General features: G+C 40.4%; 1 protein-coding gene across 1 annotated transcript in view; it reads right to left on the bottom strand.

The window, feature by feature from the left end:
- The window catches only part of rims4 (regulating synaptic membrane exocytosis 4), a 43,759-nt gene that overhangs the window by 17,741 nt on the left and 3,988 nt on the right, over positions 1 to 22,030 (bottom strand). Inside the window, exon 2 of the mRNA XM_067504490.1 lies at positions 5,083 to 5,227. Within this exon, the coding sequence (XP_067360591.1) occupies positions 5,083 to 5,227 (145 nt within the window). The remainder of the gene's footprint in view (positions 1 to 5,082; positions 5,228 to 22,030) is intronic.

Below are 22,030 nucleotides of genomic sequence, written 5' to 3'. Positions count from 1 at the left end.
GCTTTAGTGGCAGACCGCCATCAAAGGTGTGTGTGTGTGTGTGTGTGTGTGTGTGTGTGAGGTTAAAGAGCAAAAATACCTCAACATGTTGTGATATGGGTATATATTTTTAATTTGTGACACCCCTGAATTGTCTGGAGCAGAATGGCCCAGGGGTGAGGTGTTGGGATTAAGGTCCAGCTCCTGATACATTGCTTACAAGGCACATGTACTGTGTGTATAGGTGCTTCCACAATTTTCTAATTGGACTTTTCCGACACCGAGTACAAACTGCAATTAACTCACTCTGCCAAGTGTTCTGTCTTTAACCTCAGCAAGCACATGCAGGGGAAAAACAGCAATACACAAAGGCCCCTGTGGGTTCAAACCCCTGAATAGTGTGAGCACGCTATAGGCTCCCAAAGCTGGTTTCACAGTAGATTGACTTGACATCTTTTGACTGACTCTGACACAACTTCAAAACAAGAAAAACAAAAATGTAATGAAATGTTAGTATAAACATTCTGGGTGAGTAAAAAAAAAAATGGTGCTCGCAGAAAGCTTCTGCAGCTGGGTGTTTATACTGGAGCATGTGGGTCCCGTGGTCACAAAGGGTTTCACAGAACAGCTAAATATCAGACAGAAATCAATAAACCACATTGGGATTTCCACAGTCAGTGTGTTGACCAGCAAACACGGAGCCAAACGAAGTGGTTCTCTCCATGAATGCATAGAGAGATGCTTTTATTTTCCATCGGGTTACACGGGTCAATGAGAGCCGCTACACGTCACCACCATTAACAGACACTTGTTCATTAACAGGTGGGAGCCCTGTAGATGGAGATGTCCCCAAAAAACAGATGACGTAGATTTGACGACACCAGAGCTATTCAAGCGCATTCATTTTAGACTTTGCATCAGTGTCAAATCAGCCGTGTTCCCTTCCAGAAGGTGCTCGGATAGAGACAGGACAACTGAACATCACAGGCTTTTACCTCTCTTGCATCTGTGTGGTGTTCTCATCGATCTCCGCTCTTCTCAACTGCGTCTCTCGCAGTTTGCAGCTGCTTTGATCCCCATGAGATAACATTCTCTCCCCGTCTCTATACTTTTATCTGTCCATCTTCTTTCCTCCCTTTTCTCCCTCTACACCACTTTAACCTTCATCTTTCTCCCCCCTGGTCTCTACATTTATATTTCATTCCAGTGTATTTTTATTTTGTTCTAATTTAAATTAACTTCAGAATGAGCAGAATCTCAGAGAACATTTTTTTAAAATAATAGTTGCACCGTTTTTTTATGTATATCTGTTTCTGACAGATTCCCAGTTTTGTGGGTTCACATCCCTGTGCATGTGTGCACCTAATGCATGAACAACGACGCAGTCAACACGTCAGCGAATTGGTTTTAGAGAAATTCAAATGAGTTTGTTGATTTTCTTTCTGTGTGTCCATGTAAATAGTGCTGACATCCAATAAGTCGACCAACATTAACCAACTGGGTGATGAAATCCTGAGCTTTAGATTATGATGCTGGTGTGTGAGGTACATCTGGGGATTACACTGCTGTTTCACACGAGTATGATCCTCAGTGTAAACCGCATGCTATGCAGGCTGATGACCCCCTACAACTGGTAACATTTCATACTTTCATTTTTCAACACTGCAAATTTCACGAATTAATTCTTCTTTTGGTTGGTTAAGATCTCATCAACATGTGACATTGGAAACTGGAGTTTTAAAAAATATCATGTGTCCCAATAAGAACCCAAAGCAGGCAGCATTTCTTTTTTTTCTTTTTTTCTTTTTTTTTTTGGAAAATAAAAAGTGCATAACGGGGACGATTCTTTTTGATTGTCATTTTCAAACAAGGCTGCCAGAAACTCCAAAAAGTAAAGTTTCTTGAGCCACAATTTAAACAGCTGTGCAGAATCAGCTGGGTGGTAATAGCTGATAAATAGTGCAAAAAATAAAAACTAAAAAATGGGAAAGCTACCCTGTGTCATTTATGTCAGGTTATGTAAGATTTTCTTTGATTGGGGACTTTTTTGGCTTTAGCAACACATGCAAGACACACAAAAACTGGCCTTTAACGAAATATTTTATAAAATATCATAAATGGTGAAATAAAATGAAGATATTACTTTTCTATAGACTCCAGAGGAATCCAAGCATTCGAAAAACAGTATTGCCTATTTAGCCTCACTAGGGTAAAAGTTCAAAGTGCAGATGCAAAGGATGAGAGGAATCTCTGTCATCATTGAGGCTTTGTTCTGAATATCTCTCATATTTCTCACTTGGTTGCATTTGCGGGTTTCCAGATTACTTTTCCTGCCATTTCTATTATTCTCTGAAATTTTTGTCATAAACATTTTGTGGAAAATGTAACTGTTAAACAGTTTTTTTGTACATTTTTGTTATATACAAGACTGTGGGGAGTTTGGGATCCAAAAACGCTGTAAGTAAACCTATGCTATAATTTTGGGTTTATCTCTTTTATATGAACTTGAACACAATAGTTTGCTGATTAACAATTACGTAATATTTCCAGTCTGAATACTTCCAACTTTGCACATTGATTCATTCATAGTATTATACTGTATATGAATAAAAACAGTGTCTTCACTGACCATGTTTCATTGTGTAAGTTTCCTTACTTTCCTTTCCAGAAATTTCCTTCAAACCTAACAAGAACACTTGTAAAATCTGAATCTGATAAGAAGGACGTCAGACTGTCAACACACACACACACTAGTTGCTTCCTGAATAGCCTCTGACCATGAATCAATAAGCTCATAAATGTGATTGGATGGTGTCGGCTAACAAACTGCTCATTCGTGGCCGTGTACGAGCAGCCACAGAGCTTTTCAATCAGTGCATTGAGCCAAACACGGAGAGACAGGATTTCAGTGATGCTGTGATGCAGCCCGGCGTAATGATTGTGCTGTGCTCCCCTCCGTGTGATGCGATGCTCGTAGCTTAGAGCATACAGACACTTACATTTGCTCAGAGAGCATCTGATAATAAGAAAGTCACAAGTGTAGCAACAATTAAATGCTCAAATTTATATTGAATTTGGTTTTCCGCTTTACTCGGTCTCTACTTGTCTCCCTACACTTAACCAAGTGTTGTGGTTCTGGGAACATAACCACAGCCCGTGGTTAAGTCACTCCAACCTATTTATAGGGAAACAAATGCTAATGAACATTTTGCAGATATACTCACTACAAACATGCTGACAGACACTAAATGCGCTAATTAATGAATTTTCTTAATTCTGTTAAACAGGCACCATTTTCCAAAGCATATTTGCAGCTGCTCCTTACTACTATTTAAACTTATTTCCCAGGAGACACGGTTGCTGTTGAGAACATGACTAAAGCAAATAAGATGTGATTGGTGGGTGTGTTTAGCCTACTTGGATAAAGAGGAAGAGGAATAAACACTGTCGGGTTTGAATACGTTGAAGCAAACAGGCTCAGCGTAAAACAGATTAAGCCTCTCTCCCTCTCTCTCTCTCTCTCTCTCTCGTACCGGTGTTGTGCTCCCTCTATCACTCTGATGCCTCCTCATTATTTGATGGACTTTGTTTACATGTACATTACTATTCTAAGAAAGGAACCTCATAATGATTAAAGCTTCCATGTGGGTCTGGCATTTACGTGAACAACAACAAAAAAAAATTTTTTCTTTTTTTTTTTTTTCATACAGATATAATGTGACATCTTTGCTGCAACTAACGTGACATCCAGAAAAACAGCATTGTCGTATTTCTTTGTCGGGAAAACAAAATAAACCATGTTTACATGTCACAGCTCAGGAACTGAATATCTGCATAATCCATGTATGGTAAAAGGAATATTAATATGCATGATAACACATTCAATGATGCAAGCATCCTCTCTAACAGTCTCTGCCTCCTCTTGTTTTCCCTCTGTACTTGGTGTTTAAACCCTTCCAGCCCCCATCAGTCAGTCTGTCCGTCTGCCTGCCTCTTCTTGTTATGTAACTGCAGGAATTCAAGCTGGTAGCCAGGTTGGCAGTGATCTGCATTAGTGTGTGAGTGTTCAGTAGTACTACTGTAGTACTGCTGATGTCATAGCTCTTTCTCTATCTGTGCATCATCATGTAAAACCCCTGCTGATTCTTTCTGTTAGATGGGAAATAGAAACACGCACGCAAGAGGAAGTTACATCTCCTGCTACGACAATAAAACGGGGAAACAACAAAATGCTTGAGGCCAATGTTTAACAGTCGTGTAAGATTTCACTCTCGTCACTGTAAATCTGAGACGAAAATTTCAGATTTACAACAGAAAAGCTAAGTTGACTCTTGTCAGTTACTCAGGCAGATCTGGCTGAAAATGTTGCACTTAAAACATTGAGATTATGATGCAGAGAAAAACACTTTCTTTTGAATAGGAAAATGCACTTACATAAGTTCACTATTAAATTAATTTAAAAAGCTGACTGAAACAAAAACCACATCCCTCCAGGTATTTGCAATGTGAATGAAACACATCACAATTTCTTTCAGAAAGAATTTAGGCATTTTGAGCTGCAACAGTCACAAAAACCAAAGCTTTTCTCAGAAGTTCAACGAAGTAAATTAAGTTGTGTCAGTTTTGTCCATGTGTTGGATTCAACTACAAATCCCTGTGAAATATGTGGTTACTTTGGTAAAGTCAAACCCACACACAAGAGCAAAGGATACATCCAGTAACAACAAGAAGAGAAAAAATGTCCAGCTTCTGGGACAATAATTAGTAAGAAGAAGACTGAGGGAATGTCCGGGAGAGGGGAAGTGTATTTTTTCTACACTTGGAGAAAGGCTGAAACGTACGAACAAAAGACCCGACAAACCACCGGGACAAGAGCTGAAAGAATCAAGCTGAGTTTGATTAAGTAAACATGATTAGTGGAAGCAGTAGTAGTAGTAGTAGAAATCCCAAAATAACCGAGACCTGCTTGATCCATTTTCACGTCTGTGGATGTGCGTGATGAACAAAAAGCCTAAAAAGGCTCCCGTCCCGTTTTATGCTGCAACAATCTAAAAAAGATGCCTGGAAAACCTTGGAGGAACTGAAGCAGGATTTGTTACTCACTTCCCCTCGGAGCCATAGCTGTTCATGCTGTCCTCTATGGACTCGTGGCTGGCCTGGCGTATTGTCCGGCTGGGCATTTCTACAGCCAGACCCGTCTCTGTGCTCCTCTGGATGCCTCCCTTTAACTTCCTGCCCTCTGTATCCACTGTGGGGAAACAGACAAAACAAATCAGAAATGGTGGATATAGTTTCTTTATGGTCTCAGAGTAAAACCATAAAACAAACACAATGAAAAGATAATTCACATAATCAGCGACTGTAACACTTTGTGGTGCAACACATCAAAATCATGTGTTTACAGCTCAACCCTGTCTCATGTTACATTCACACAACTAAACAAACTACGATTTTCGATCTGCGCTTATACACAAATACGTTAATGTTGAACAGATCAATTAAATGTTCCCCGAAAACTTTGTTCTGTCCACCATAATGTTCAATATTGTGCTTTAACATCTTTTGGGTTCTTATTCGTGCCAGACTTTTCGGGTCCAAAGGGGACAGAGAATCCTGGTGCGATGCAGAAACTGGCCTTTGCATAACCCAAAATGTAACAGGAGATGTCTGTGTTACTCTCCTTCCTGATAATTCTGACAATACTACAAATGTAATCACAGCACTGAATAAGATGCGAGATGCTTTTGGTCCTTCTGAATCTGCAGGTTTAACTTTCAACAAGTGGTTACTAGACAATTTTGGCTTGTGCGGTGCAGGAATTGTGCAGCTTTAAATTCCTTTTTTTAGTATTTTTTGGAATTATGTTATGTTTTTGTACATGCGCTATTACTTTAATGTGGGCTCCTATATATAAATAGCAGGTATAGCGGGTATCATTGGTGGTACACACAATGGAACTAACATTGGATCATTTGGATCATTTTCCTTCATTTATTAGATTTTATTAAAACACAAACAGAAAATGAGCAGCACTTTAATTCCTAAATATGATCTAACGAAGGGAAAGGGCAAATATTACCCATCTATGCTGTTTATATTGCTTGTAATCAGGATGAGGTGAACGTCTGTTGAGTATTTTAACATCAACTTGTTTGGATGTGCTTAAATTAATTAATTAAAAGCCAAAAGATGCAGCGGGACGTCCAGGTTTCTCCTCCGTACTCTGTGTTTCTGCTCCACTTTTGTCCTGCCGTGACATCGTCGGTGTCCAAAGAAGGATGACCACGCTGATGAGAAATCACATTAACAAGTCCAAGGACAAAAGCACTCCTCCTCGGAGCAGAGACATACATCTTGTTGCAAAATGGACCACAAAATCGATGCACGGCGCACTTTATGGGACTTATCTTCACTGGCTGCAAGGTGTCCTGTGTGTGTGTGTGTGTGTGTGTGTGTGTGTGTGTGTGTTGAAGGAGGTTGAGTTCATAATCAAGTGCTTTAGCAGGAGGTCTCTGACCTTGTTTTCAGGACAAGACATTTAAGTTGTTTTCTTTTAACACTGAGGACACACATAGGAGCGCACACTCACACACACACACACACCTAAAACATAACTGTTTGGCCCAATGTTTTCAGAAATGCTATGGTTATTTAAATGAGACAGCTTAATGTATATAACAAAGCCTTTTCTTAAATATAGCTCGCAATTCTTAAAATGAGGATTTGCCGAATAAAACCTTTTTCAGCTCAGTGGGTAAATCATCAGGCTGGGATGTAGAACACTGCAGGATCACATCCCAGCCCACGCACCAGCTATGTCCCTAGCTCCCTGGGTGCCTCTGGTGGTCGACCCCTCTCCCCACGGGGGATGGGTTAATGGTGACATGTATGTAAAAACTGTATACGTGCTCAATGATGACCAAGGTGCTAATTCCAATTTTTGCAGATAATGACTATTGCTTTAAGGTTCCCTGGCAAACACCACCGTACGATGAAGTTAGTTAGTCCTGCAGTTATTAAAGAGCGACCTAGAACGGTGCTATTTCTATCACGTTCATGTGGGACAGGTCGTTGGCAGATTTAGGTTACTGCTTCTGTTCCCTGACTGCTGCCATATGATTCGTTATGTCCTGTGTTAGTGCACGCTGTCATTCATAAGCACTTCTGTTACTCCATCACAGAGCAAAGGTCAAAACGTGCACGAAGGAGTCAACTGAGGGAATCATACTTAGAGAACACACTATACTGCTAGTACAACAAAAATACACTGGAATCTTCATCAGTCTGATGCTCAGCGTGCTTCAAGAGTGTGATGTTTTTGTTGTAAACCCACTTTCCCTCAACCTGCTTCTTCTTCTTCTTCTTTTTCTGCTTGTGGTTTTCTTATCCTCATTTCCTAGAATGTCTCTGGCTCCAGAGAATAGTTGTGGATTTGTTGCTTTTCATCAAAAGTGCAAAAGGAGACACGTACACACAAAAAATCGTTAGCAGCAGTAACAAACAGAAAACGAAGCAGAAGAAAAGGACATCAAACAAAAGTAGTGCAGTTAGGCAGGACTGTGGAACATTGTGTAATTACTGTCCAGTCTGTGCATCTTAGACTACTGGGGCAGTGTCAACGGACGGTGATGGATAATGGCAGTCACATCCCTTTCTGACCTTAATCCCAGGGCGTCTTGTAGCATTGTAGTGTTGTCTGTAGTTACTGAGAGAAATTGATGCCTGAGTCTCGTCTCTGATGGATTTGTCCCACTTATGGCTGTTGACCATCAGTGCAAACTAATGGCATAAAAGAGAAGCCATATGATGGTGAGGGATTTTAAAATAATCATTTCTCAGACATTCTTGTCTATTGACAGCTGATATCTGCTCCGACCTTCCACAGCCCTTCACAGGATGAGAAGTAGCCTATAGACAATGGATGGTTGGATGGATCTCTGAAAAACTCCACAGCAAAAAACCAAACTATTTGCAACGCAGTCAGATATTCAAAATACATTTGAGCTTGAATCACTCGGCCCAACAGAGCCCCAATATGACTAAAGCCAGGCTTGTAATGACTGATGCATCATCTCTCCAGGAACCAGCAGTGATTCAAAGCGTGCTTACGTGACTGGAACTGATTCTCAGCCCAAATGGATCCGTGCGCACATCCATAAACAGGCAGAAAACTACGACTATATGACTCACAGCTGGGCCTGGACTCTCAGCTACCTGCAGAGTGTATTCATGTGTGTATGTGTGTTGTTTGAACCTTGTAAACCTGTGTTTTAGTATTCAGCATTTTGTAGGGAAGTGTGTAAGTCTGTGTTTGTGTGTGAGGTGCTGTTACTGTTGACGTTTTAGGATTTAGGCCTTAGTTAATTACTGGTGTTAACTGTTAGCTTTTTTGTTGTTGTTGTTGTTTATTATCCTTTAATAACCCTGTTATAATAAATCTGGCAGAATAACCACCAACATCTGATCACTTATGTTGACGTAACACTGGGTCACTATATGAATTTACTTTGGTGCTTGTGTGACCTGTTAAACAACGTGAACGGCCACATAAAGACTTTTTGGAGTTGGAAAAAAAAATGTCCTAATCCTAATCTTCTTCTGCTTTATGAATTTACAACCAACCAAATATACTTTACTGTTTGCCCTGCAGCCAACACGGCACTACTGTGGGACAACTTGTCATTCAAACGTTCAAACGTCCTCCTGCAGTCACAGACCTCACAGTGGAATTTTACATTTTCTCTGCAAAAGCCTGGTGATGACCAGAAAGCCTTTAATAGTCAGGCATCTTTTTTTCTTTAAAGCCGATACTTCAGACTGTGCCCACAGCATCAAAGCACACACCATCAGTCCCCTCAGTCTGGAAGATATATAACAGCCATTAAAAGACTGAGGGGTGCATCAAAGTCTTGAAACAGGGTGTTATTTAGTCTGTGCAATGACTACTCTAAGGCCAAGGCATATAATGTCCCTTTGACTAAAATATATTAACACCATTACATACTGCAATAAAACGTAAATCTGCAGGAGGTGACTTTGAGCACTATACGGTTACGATATGAAATGAACAATAATAATAACAATAGTAACAACTAAAACCTTTTCACTCCCTTTTGTATGGAAAATGAAACTCAGGTGCTTCACTGTAGATTGCGCTGAATTGTCTTTTTTTTTTTTTAAATGACTTGCGAGGTTTCTAAAGATTCTCCATTGAGGCAGAGCAGAGTTACATAAGGGAGGCTGCAGGTGGATAACGACTGGAGACACATCAGCCACCCTGCTTTGCAGCAGCAACACTTTCATGCTGCGGATGGGACATTATCTCAGTCCAATTCGCTCCGATTCAGCAGGCTTTATCTGTAACGGGGTTAAAGGCAATCTTGCAAGAGACGCAAGTTAAAAGATTACAATTTAAAAGATTGACATTTTATCGTATTTGCAACATTTCTACACTAATTCTCAATGTCCCCAACACTTTCCACATAACATTAAGCCCGTGATGCTTTCGCTTTATCTCTTTATTTATGCTCAGCATCCAGCTGGTGAGACCTAGAAATGTCATAAAACTTAACACCTCACAGACCATTTTAGAACACAGGAAAGGAGCCTGCACAAGTCCAACTGTTCCAGCAGTTTGCTGTATGTTTAGCCTACAGATAATGCAAAACACAGGCCGCATTCAAAGACGGTGCGAAGACCTTTTTCTTTAATATCAATGTTTTTTCTCGATGTGCCTCTTACTGATAAATGTATCTTCCGTCTTTTTCCTCACATCTGAATAATTTTTTAGCATCTTTTCTCCTACACTTGGGATTAATTATTACCTAATGTTTTTTTCACCGTCAAAACGTCAACTGCAAAATGAAAGTTTGTTATTGCAACAGGAACCACCTGTAGAGAACATAAAAATATAGAGATTTATTGTTTTCTCAAGCTGTTAGTGGCATAGATACATAGTGTTTTGAACAATAATGACATAAAAATGTATGAAATATAGACCTTTTCATTGTAATGAATATACTAAGCCACAGGGCCAGGGCTCCTGGTTCCCCTGGGAGGACACCGAACCCCAAAGTTGCCCATACAGCCGGCTACTTATTTGTACGTCACTTTGGATAAAAGTCTAAATAACTAATTGTAATTGTGTGTTTAAAGCCATTGGCGGTTTGGAATTTAAAGCCACTACATGCACATTTGAGCATTTTTTTCAAATTCTATGCTCAGATTGAGAAGTCAACAGTAGCTACAGGTAATCTCCCTGAAATACAAATGTTTGTGGGTATGAGGAGACAGATGTTGTCTTATCAGCATCTGCTTGGAAAGCCAAGCCACTTTTTCCCTCTGTGACCAGCTGTTGGTTGTTTGTTTGTTTCCAGATGTTTTAGATCTTAAGTCAAAGAAGAGTGACCACTCTATATCACTCGTTCTCTCCTTTCTTTCACCATACCAATGCCCTCATGGTGTTCTATAATAGTCAAAATGTAATCAGACGTCTGCAAGGAAAGTTTTCTTCGTATGAGTCAAATCTTCAAGTGCATCTCTGCTGAATCTGCCCCTCGAATGGAAAAATGAATACATCTAAAAACACTCTCCATTTTAAAATAGCTTAGCCTGGTGAATGTAGATCACAGCGTGCGATGTTGAGCACCCACTGTGATGTAGCACAAAAAGTGTCTGATGTGACGCACAAAAGTTGTGATGTAGCAATCAGAGAGCCAGGACTCATTAGTTTGTCTCCCAGCAGAGAGATATTAATGAAAGCAGAACGGATACAAAAATAGCTGCTCCCCATTCAGCCAACTTTTCTGGCCAATACACCGACTGACGGGAAGACTCAGAGACAAGGTAGGTCATACCGTCAAAAAACAGAATCCCATTGTGAAAAGCAGCTGTTCTATAAATGTCTCCAAGAGAAGGTGCAGCTTAGCTGCAGGCTAACTTTCTAAAAAGTTTCTGTTCTGCAGATCAATTCAGTGTTAATAAACCTTCTGTCAAAGTTTATAGGTTATTATATATATACATCCAGAAAGTATTCACACAAATTAACTTTTTCCACATGTTGTTATGTTATGTGTGTTTTAATACTGTCTGTACAACTGAAGAAGCTTTTTTTAAAAAAAAGCTATTATTCTGCTGCTTGCTGTGCTGGCAGAAGGTTCAGCAAGTTGGTCCAGATGCCCCATTTTTTCACTTAACCTGGGGCTTTTGAGATGTTCCCAGGCCAGCTGAGATATATACATTATATGTATAGTCTCTCAACCGTGTTCTTTATTTACCCCATGGTCTCCCATTTGGAAAAAAAAAACCTTCAAAAGAAGGAAGCATCCCGTCAAGCCGAAACACCCCAACTGACAGCTTATGAAGCCTAGGGGCAGAGGCTTTACTCTGAGGTTCCTCCGGACGTCCCAAGTCTCTACCCTACCTCTAAGGCTAAGACCAGCCACCCTACACATTCGACCATTCGTAGTCATAATCTCATTCCTCTGGTCACTACCCAGAGCTTGTGGCCATAGGTGAGGACTACAAACTTACTACTAAATTGAATCTCTGCTCACCAGGCTCCTGCTCCATCTTACAATAACTAGTGAACATGACCCCAACACACTCCTCCCATCCCAAAGGGGGCCAATCTGCCATTTTACAGCGATTAACACTTGAATCCATCAATTCGTGACATATTAGTCTAGAGGAGGCCAAAAGCACAAAAAGTTCTTAAGTGAAGTTGAGTCTCGAATATTGAACTGTTGAGTGGCAAAATGTCAGCAATGCTCTTTACCCCTTTTTTTTTTAATGGATAATTGTTAAAACATTGCCATTAACAATTCATTACACACCTCTACCTATTTAAACAGCAACGCCTCTACATTAAACAGCATTCAGTCCAGGTTTTTATCCAAACTTCTTTTGGGTGAGTGGGCGAGTTACATGGTGGGAATCAAACACTCCTAACTGTGTTTGTGTTGTCCTCAATGTATCTTATCCTTGCATGCTCTAAACTTCACACATATCTGAGTCTCTGTTTGCCTCCCATGCTGTGGCGTATCCCACCCATCCGCCGTTCTGAACCTCCACACTGAGTTTGACAGTCGGGGTAAATCACCTCCTTTGGTGCCATTAGGAAAAAAAGGGAAAAGATAAAACATTGTGATAAATCTTAGCTTCAGGCAGTGAGATAACCAATGTAGAGACCACACACAAACACACACACACACACATACTTCTATCTATTAGTTCTTCTGCCAAGTTTTAAACATTAGTTATTTGTAATTCTTCCAACAGCTCCAAGCAATCACTTCATCTGTTGTATCATCATTTGCTAAAAACTTTTTTTTTTTCTCTCTCTCTCTTTGTCCCATTCCTGAGTGAAAATGAAGCCACACGATGCGGGGAGAGGGCCAGGCAATGCTGCACAACCAAACCTGCATAGATGATTAAATGCTTAAATAAAATAAAATAGATGTACTGCAATATCCAGTGAGTGAAATTGCTCTGTCACCATCAGTCTATTCATTACGGAAAAAGAGAAAATCTGGCATAAGGTGCTTGTCAGAGCGAGATAGGGGGGAAAAGAGGATCCTGGGAGGCACTTAAATAGCTGCATTTATTTGAAAAATGAGTTTCCTGTGGAGTTGCCACAGCCGATGACAAGCGATGACTAAGAGATGAATAAAAAGCTTCTTTCTGAAACCTCTTGGCACCACAAACCACAGTTCGGAAGACAGAGTCAGAACTAATTACTTTATTGGTAGATAAGCATTTTTTTAACCTTTCTCCAAATATGAGAGTTTGCTGAGCCCAGGATTTGAACACTTGGGAGCTACTACACAAAGTGCAGTCACAGTCCTGTACAGTTGTACAGGCAGAGGGAGGTTGGGTGCACATGACTTGCTCAAGGCAGCATCATGACTAACATGCAAAGAAGGACATGATTTTCCAAACTGATTGGAAATACTGCTCAAGGGTCAGAGTCAGAATCATCTCACCTTCTCGACCTTTTCTCCCTGGTCCAGTTCAGTAAAAAATATTTGACTCTAGTATTAGTACTACTAATGGTAGAGTGCGTCTGAATGGTGGCACAGAGAATTCTGTTAATACCAGAACATAATAAGTTACTGTGCCTTTCTGTACAACGTCAAGGCCTTAGAATTTGTCGTAAAAATTACTCACAATACCAGCGGATAGTGACAATGCTGAAATAAGAATTGGTGCACGCTGATAAGAAGACCCTGAGTGACTTTTTAAGTACCAAAAACAGTGACATACTACTGAGAATAAACATCCACCATCTAGAATAAGAGTGTGATACTGCAATGTGGTCCTCATACGTGGACACCCCAGGTCTGTGAGCCAATGGGAAAAGACTAGAGTTCCCAGGTGTTCTATTTTATTTACGACCACAAAAGTATAAATGCAAGTACACTATATGGCTAAAATGACATATTTTAAGGTAAATAGATGGATGAAACTCTAATATTTTATACAGCCATTTGTACCTAACATTCATATTTTAATAGAGTGGCATGCAATTTAAAGCTGACTGCCAATGTAAGTGAGGTCAGCTGCCACTTTTTGGATGTTAGCATCACTTCCAACCATCACTTACTGTGCATTTACCCGTTTGACCTTAACGCCTTGCGTTCATACAGAACCTGCACCGAAGTGAGTGGAAAGTAATGTTTGTTTGGCAGAGCAGTCATCCACAAAGTCATTGCTTCGATTGCCTCCTGGCCACATTTTACAGTAGGTTGCTTTGGGTAAAAGCAACTTCTGCAGAACAAACGGGAAAATAAATGTGCGGGACACTTCAGCTTCATCGGGTTAAAAGTAATTCAAAGTTGTGGATGTATGTAAGGCTTTAACATGATCGCATTTCCCTCCTACCTGCCAGGGGTACACAACCAAATTAGAGTGGATATTTTCCATCATCTGCACTGAGGGTAAATGGAGTGTCCTGGTGACCTGTGGGACAGTTATTGATTGAGTCTGCAGCTGCCAATACTCCGGTTAGACCTCTGTATTGATTAAACATTTGTTTCATAAAAATCTTCATTCATCTTTGGTTCATTTGTGACCTTTTAACCGGCTGCACTGGGATTGACCTGCTGTAATTTACACACACCTGTGGCAAATTTCAATGAATCAAGCATTCTACACACGCAAGGAATGGATTTTTTTATCTGTTGTAATCAAGGTTAGAGTGATGGTTATCACTAAATTAGCTACATGCAGAGAAGTAATAGCATACGGCTCGAAGGTGTGGATTACGTAATCTATAATTGCAATAGCAACAATGCTCCCAATGGTAACGATGTTAGCCGTTGAGAGATTTACCTCAAACCCACAAAGGCCAACCTCATCTTTGGCTTTGAAAAAAATTTCAAGACATTTCCAACATTGTCAGAACATGCTGTCTGATGCAGTGGCTATCTGTGCCTCATTTTGCATCAGCGGATCTAGTAAATGTTGCAGAATTGCACTGGACCAGTGAAACCTTTGACTTGCTGGTGGCAAAACATGATGAGTGTGCCTCCAAAAGGAAAAAATGACTAACAGGATGACAATGCAAACTGCGTGTTTTCATAATTTAAACGGCAGAAAATCCAAACAGCAGTTTAGATAGTTGCAATTCCCGATAACCGAGAGCATGATGAAGGTAACAGATTGCTTAATGTGCTTTTAATCTACTTTCAAATTCCTCTGAATTATGTTGACTAAAAATACCTATGATTTCTGTCCCCGGAGCATCCTTTGGGGATCTGTTCTACGGGGCTGCAGAAGTGATAATCTGAGGACACAGACGTCAGGATGTTCGTACATTATTTACTTGCACAGGCTTAAATATCTCCGGCGCATTTCTGAGCAAATGCAGCTTCCAATTGCTTAGATTTAGATGCTGAGGGAGACTGTTGTTTGATATGACAATTTTTTTGGGGGGGGGGGACAAACTTTGGTATATTCAACAAAGAGCTGGTTAGGCAGTGACAAAGAGCGATAGAGAGTTTAAAAAAAGAGAGGGAGGGTCTTCAAAGAAAAATCTGTCTAGATACAAAAGAGAAGGAGACAGATTTAGAAAGAACTAGACAGAATGTGAGCAACAAGAATAAGTGAAACAGGAGGTAACGATAGAAAAAGGCTAAATGAGTGGTTGAGAGCATAACTTTGAGAATAAAAATGAGGAAAGAGATTGATGATGTATTTCTGCTCCTCTAATCATTGATGTCAACAGAGCAGCACAACACTGATCAACAGTTTTCTACAGGGAAGCTGATATTTTACCTTTCATTCAGAAAGCAAATGCCATCAAATAAAGTGTCTCCCTCCACTTACTGGTATGTTGTTTGCCCAAAAAGTCTTTGAGCAGTTTTAATGCATAAGCAAACAATTTCACATTTCCAAGCTCACTGGGACAATACAAACTAGATTTCATATGAACTTAATGCATTGGACACCAGGACTTTAGTATGTGTCGTTTCTTTGTCCGTTTCATAGTAAGTCATCCAACAGTTGTTGAGATTCTGGACCAAAGTGGTGGAATGACGGATCAGACGGATCAGCTAACACTGCATCAAATACACTGTTGAAGACAAACAAGGGTTAAAAATGACCCAGACTTGTAGTAAATGCAATAGGAAGACTATCAGACTAATGTTTGGGACAAACTGTACGCACTAGTGTGTCCTACACATTAGTGCTATAAAGGTCTCAACAAAGTCCATTTATTTGAATGCAAAAGCGAATGAGTTGGCTCCTGTGTCCTCATTCTTCATCTTGTACTCAAGAGCAATGACTGCACAGCTTCACTGTGTGTCTACAGGGAGAATCAATCACTTTAAGTGAGGAGAGCAATTCTGTTGGTGCCTCCAATGAAATACATTTTCCATAATTTGGCCGGATCTTTGACCAACACTCACACACCACCTCACGAAGAGCACTTGTGTTAGCGATCACACACACACACACACACAACAGAGTCGTCTATCTTTTATTGTAGATGGCACTGTGGTGATTTGTTTCTGCCAAGGTCTGTATGAAACCGCATATTAACTGATCCAAAATAGAAGAAGAGGCTCCAACAAGGACCTTTCAAAATGACAAAAATGCCTGAGCAAGGACTTTGACTTGATTAGAAAAAGGTTTCAGACATGTTACAAAGCAAAAGAAAAGGAATTGTAATGTACTTTTCCAGGATATTACTAAAATACGCTTTATTCTAATTGGTACATTTTCCTTTTCACAAGCATTATCAGTCAATATTAATTCCACTTCACGTTTATTTAGTGAAGCCACCTGCTTCAGGCTAAAGGTTTTATTGGATCGGATGACAACACATCACATTGCCTTTGCTGTAATGGTTGATAGTTCCTAAAGGACGGGAAGAGCTAAAGTTGGAGAACATCCTGGTCCTCTAGCAACAGTCTGTAACTTTCTTCCATTTTTTTAAGTAGGCAATTTGTGGAGAGGTGCTGTCAGCAAAGTTTGTGAAGTCCCAGTCAAAGAAAAGCACTGTATTTGCTTCTCAAAGCCTTTGAGTGAGACTCGCTCTTCTAATCGCCACGGGAATAACGCGGGGCACACACTGTGCAGAAAGGTGACAGGGCAGGTCATAGGTGAAGAAGACAGGACTGAAGAGAGTCTATAACTACAAAGGCAGGATATAAGAAGACAAGACAGACCAGGAGGTTTAAATAAGAGGCAACGAGGCCACTTCAAGGTTTCTACGTCCTCTCACCTGGACACATATCCATGCACATATGTAGTGACTTCAAATGCAACAAACTAAAACACGCTAAGAAGCTAATGATGGGTCTGAACAAAAGAGATCCACTGATATCCAATGTAAGTTATAAATCTGATCAAAGATCTATTTGAAACATTAACAGTTCAGATGATAGATACCTAAATCAATAAAGGTTGGAAAACATTAAGAACATTGAGAGAGCAATCAACATACACAACAGCAACCCGCTCTACAGTACTTGCGTACAAGTCGACAGGGAAACATATTTGTGCACGTGCATGACATGGGTAAGTTTATGGTGGAGCCTTTGGCTAAGCGGTAAGATGTTCCTCTAATTAACCAAAGATCGTGGGTTTAAGACCCATCCCTGCTTTTGAAGTTGATGTCTCCCCTTTAAGTAAAGAGTGGGTGTAAGTGGCATGAAAAAGGGGGTAAGTGTAGAGGAAACATGGGAGGCCTCAAGAAGAAGAAGAATCAAAGTGAAAGTCAAAAAACGGAGCCTGCAACGGCTCTTCTCCTCTTATCTAACATTTCCATTCCACTCCAAACAGACACTCGTATCAGAGCATTTTACAAGAAGGGAGGCTTTAACCTGCCATCAGAGACAAAGGGGGGGGGGCTGTCAAAGCCTAAGGGATCAACACATTTAAACTGCCTCTTGGTGATTTGTGTCATTACAACACAAAGCACGGCTGTGGCATTAAGAATGAAATCACACTCTCATTCATTATGTAACGTTATGTTTGAAGAGGCAGCGCAGAGCTCGCAGCCGTTCGTCTCGTCTGGCTTTGTCTCCACTTGAAGCCCACATGACAACTTGACTTCCTGCTCTCAGTCTGTCACAATGCAGCCTGTCAGGACAGTCGGGCCTTTTGGAAGTGCCTCATCCCACCTCCATTTCTTTTCTTTCTTCTTCCTCCTTTAGCTCTTAGCTTTCTCCCTTTGTTATACTTTCTTTACCATTGATGCCACCTGTCTTAAATGTCTTCTCTATAGCTCCATTTGGACGTCCGTGTGTTCCCAGCACATATTCCCAACAGTTTTAAATAGGAGAGGACATTTGAAAGGTCATTCGTTGCTTTAATATGATTAAGTGAGATCCTAGAATAGATATAGAAATTGGAGATTATCGTTTTTAGTCCGTCATTGCTGACCGGGGTTCATGAGCACATAATAAATCCTTTTACCTGTGCTTGTGCACCTGGAGTACACAAGCGCAAGTACTCCGGTTAATGCGATTTCCCTCCAGCAGTCCAAAACATCAATCTAAATTGCCCGTAGATGGAAAATTGAGATCTTTGCAGTTTGCCTGTGATTTATGTCAGGATCAGTTCTGGTCTGTCCGTTCCATGTATGACAGTAAATTATGGACAGCCACAAAGCATCTAAAGCAGGTGCAGTCACATGTTGTGTATCGTCTAAAACACCACGCACGCCTGCAATCTGATTCTGAATTAAAGTAGAAATGGATGTAGGGGGATACAGTCAGCAGCCTCCCAACTCAGGTGCACTGTAGCTGTGGATGTGCATAGTTGTGTTCATACTACAACATGCTAAAGAGCATCTTGGCTGCCGCCAAAGTGCTCAGTGTAACAAATGAACACCTGCAGCCTTCACCTCCTCCGCCGCCTCCCAGTAGAATAGACCTCCTTTCTTGGCAGTCCATTTTTTACTCCTGACTTTTCTGGGTCATCTCTCCAACTCCGAAGCACAGTTTTCCTCCTCTTTCTTCCTCTGGTTGTCCCCTCGTTCTGTGTCCTGTACAACTCACACCTTTGCCTCACTGTTTACAACAAAAAGTAATACATTTCATTAAAAATGTAAAAATGTGTTTTATCATCACTTGGGTATCAGTTCTTCTTTCTCCATGCGCCTTGACAAGGAGTGGAGATGCAGAGATGGAATGATGACAGGATGACGGAAAAGAGATCTACTGAATTTTGTTACTCTCACTTCAGCCCTCTTCACCCTCGTCCTTTAACCTCTATCATTCTTTTCTCCTCTCTATTTTCCCCAACATGGACGTGCGATTGATGCTGCTTTCTTCTCTCTTTGTGTCTTTATCGCTTTCTCTTTTCACCCTTTGCAAAAATGCTCATCTCTCCATCCGTCCCAGCTCTAATTACATCGGTGCTTCCATGCTGCATCACTCTCTTCCTTCCTAAAACACAAACCCTTTCAGTTTCCATGTACAGTGTTGTTTTTCTTCCTCTGATTAATGGACAGATCACGATGACAACATGCACCGAGCTCAGACAATTTCAATCTCATAAATTATTAAGCTTTAAATCCGAAGTAGCCAGTGATGCATGGAGGACATATTATAAAAGTGCTTCAAAAAGAAAACGTTACATTAAGCAGACGTAGCAGACGCTTAAAACTCAAGTAAAAGTTTACTCATGTTGAATTACATGTTCTAAACTTTACTTTAAGGTTATAGGTTAAACTTTGAGTAAACTCCACTGAGAAAACTACACTCCCCTCCAAGAGTATTAGAACAGTGAAGCCAATCCCTTTATTTTTCTGCAGACTGAAAACATTTGGGTCGGACATCAAAAGGTGAATATGAGCGTCAACATTTCAGCTTTTATTTCCAGGTATTTACATCTGGATGTGATACACACCTTAGAAGATGGCACCTTTTGTTTGAACCTGCCCAATTTTCGTGTGAACAAAAGTATTGGAACAGAAAGTTTTAAAATGTATTAAAGTGAATAAGACTTAATATTTAGTTGCATTAACTGCATCAAGCCTGTGGGGGGGGGGGGGTCACTCTCTTCAGTCTCCTCTTTAGCAGGTAAAATGCAGCTCTATGGGGTTTAAGTCTAACACCTTTCACTTCTCGCCCCTGGTGAACTCCTTTGCTTTGTTCTGGGTCATTGTCTTGCTGCATGATGGAGGATCTTCCAGTCAGTTTGGTTGCATTTTTCTTTAAATTTGCAGGCAAAATGTTTCTGTAGACTTCAGAGTCCATTTTGCTGCTGCCACTATGTGATACATCATCAATGAAGATTAAAGAGCCCGTCCCAGAAAAAGCCACAAAGCCCAAGACATGACATTACCTCCACAAGTTTACAAGCAATTGGCCTCACTGTTCGTATACTTCTTTGGAGGGGGGGAGTGTAAATTTATTTTTAAAATGTATTGAACATTTAGTTTAGATGCGTTAATGATAATAATAATACATTTTATTTAAAGTGCTTCTCAGGTCAATAACACACATTAAAGCAGGAACAAAGCACAAGAACAAACTACCTATGGAGTTAATTGCCTAATACACTTATTAGGTGAAAGTGGGAAATCACAAAAAATAAGCCGTAGTAGTTAATTAAAAGTATATAATAGTAATGATATTAAAATAAGAAGAAGAATGTATGTATTTGCTACTTATACTTTTATTAAGAATCTACCTGTAGTGTAAAAAGTACATGTATTTCCCTAAACACATTATCGAGAGCTTTAGCTTTTATTTTTCATTGTTTTACATTTACTCCGTAATGCAGCTCAGCTGTTAGTGATGCTGGATAACATGCTGCTCATCATTTGTGAAACATGGGAGAAAAACAGCAAACTGAAGTTCAGGCCAGAGATGATAAAGAGACGTACAGTACAGTTCCTATGTTTGTGTAACAAGGAAAAGCTAACTTTTATTTTAGAGGTTACTTTTGTCTTAATGTGGTCATGCAGCTTCAGAAACTCTTTGCTTTTTACTCAGAGGCCAGTATCACATAGATCACTAAATATAAGTGGTGCCAGGAACTGGTTTTTTTCTTTATTTCAGGTGCAGATTGGAGGCAGCATGTACGGTAAATAATACTTGTATTTAAAAAACTATACGTGTCGATTCACTGTCCTTTCAGTTTTTCGTATGGTTCATTGGTCTATTTTCTGATACATGAATGTAAGTGTTTGTCCATATTTTGTCCATGTAACTTAAATCAATTATTGTTTAGGGTTAAAAGCACACAAGTGTCGTCCCACAGACCGAGACCAAGTCCGGAGTCCACAACATGGCAACGATTAGTCGAGACAAACACTGGTTGAGTTTAGCGAAAGGTAGCGATTTTGTGAAAAGGTTAATAAAGACTTTGTGTTTAAAGTGGTGTATGTTTCTGTAGGAAGCTACACAACAATCTTTCCTAATCTTAAGCAAATAGTAAATGGCCTGTAACTTTATAGTTGCTTCACGTCCACCCTTTCACACACCAATGACAGCAGCTGCCACACAAGGCACTGCCCTGACCACCAGGAGCAACTCGAGGTTAAGTGTCCCACTCGTCACATATAAAGACATGAAGAGCTGGGGATCGAGCAGCCGACAACCACTCTACCACAGCTGCACTAGTGCCGTGAGAGTCCAAACACATTCATAAAGTGATCAATAATGATGTAATCCAGCACACTGGATGAAAAACTGTTTGCTATGTTTAGAATGAATGTATCTGTGACTTCCTGTTTGCATTAATAATCAGTATATATATTCATTGTGCTAATACAAACCTAAGTCAGTGTTGTTGGATTTGAGTAGACAGGGCAGATTGTTTTGACCGACTAAATGCCCCTGTTCCTGCTACACTACTTTGTAACATGTGCCCAATGAGTATTACAGCAAATTCAAATAACAGCAGTCCAGTGTGCAGGACTTGAAAATCACAAATTGCCGTAAATTGTAATCCAAAGTACAATCACTCAACCTATAAAAACAAAAGCTGGGCCTGCAGTGCAAGCAGAAGAAATGTCCTACCTTCTATTAACACTGCACTGGATGTTCTGCTGGGAGACAAGAGCAGAAACAGACTTGCTTCCCGTCCTTCCACCAGGACATATTTAAATTAAACCATATTGAAGTGAAAGGGGGAAATGGAAGAAAGAGAAAACAGGGAGGGGGAAGCGGTGATTAAAGACAATTTAAGGTGGAAAGACGCTTAACCTGCAACCAGGATTTTTAAACCTCAAGAGTGTAAAGCAAGCTGAGAGGGAGTGGAAGGTTGACAGAGAGTCAATAATACAGAAAAGGAGAGAGAGAGAATTAACCTGCAATCAGGCCTCTATTTAGCTGCAGTCAACCACCATCAGCAGCCATATTAGCATTTAATTAGACCGAGAGCCACAAACCACGGTCTGCCGCTCCGCTCTGATTACCTCGCACACTGCTTTCATATCTGTACGTGTGCATGTGTGTGGGGGCAAACTTGTGTGTTTGTGTGGGTACGTGGGAAAAAACGTGTGAGATTTGTGAATGCGCGAGCGTTAACGACAGCATCTCTGCAGGAGCAATGCTCAGGCGTGAAGGAACTTTTACCTGTTTGTGTT

Source organism: Channa argus, chromosome 5 (assembly GCF_033026475.1).
Source record: "Channa argus isolate prfri chromosome 5, Channa argus male v1.0, whole genome shotgun sequence".
Classification (NCBI taxonomy): Eukaryota; Metazoa; Chordata; class Actinopteri; order Anabantiformes; family Channidae; genus Channa; species Channa argus.
This window is presented reverse-complemented; position numbering and strand designations above follow the sequence as displayed.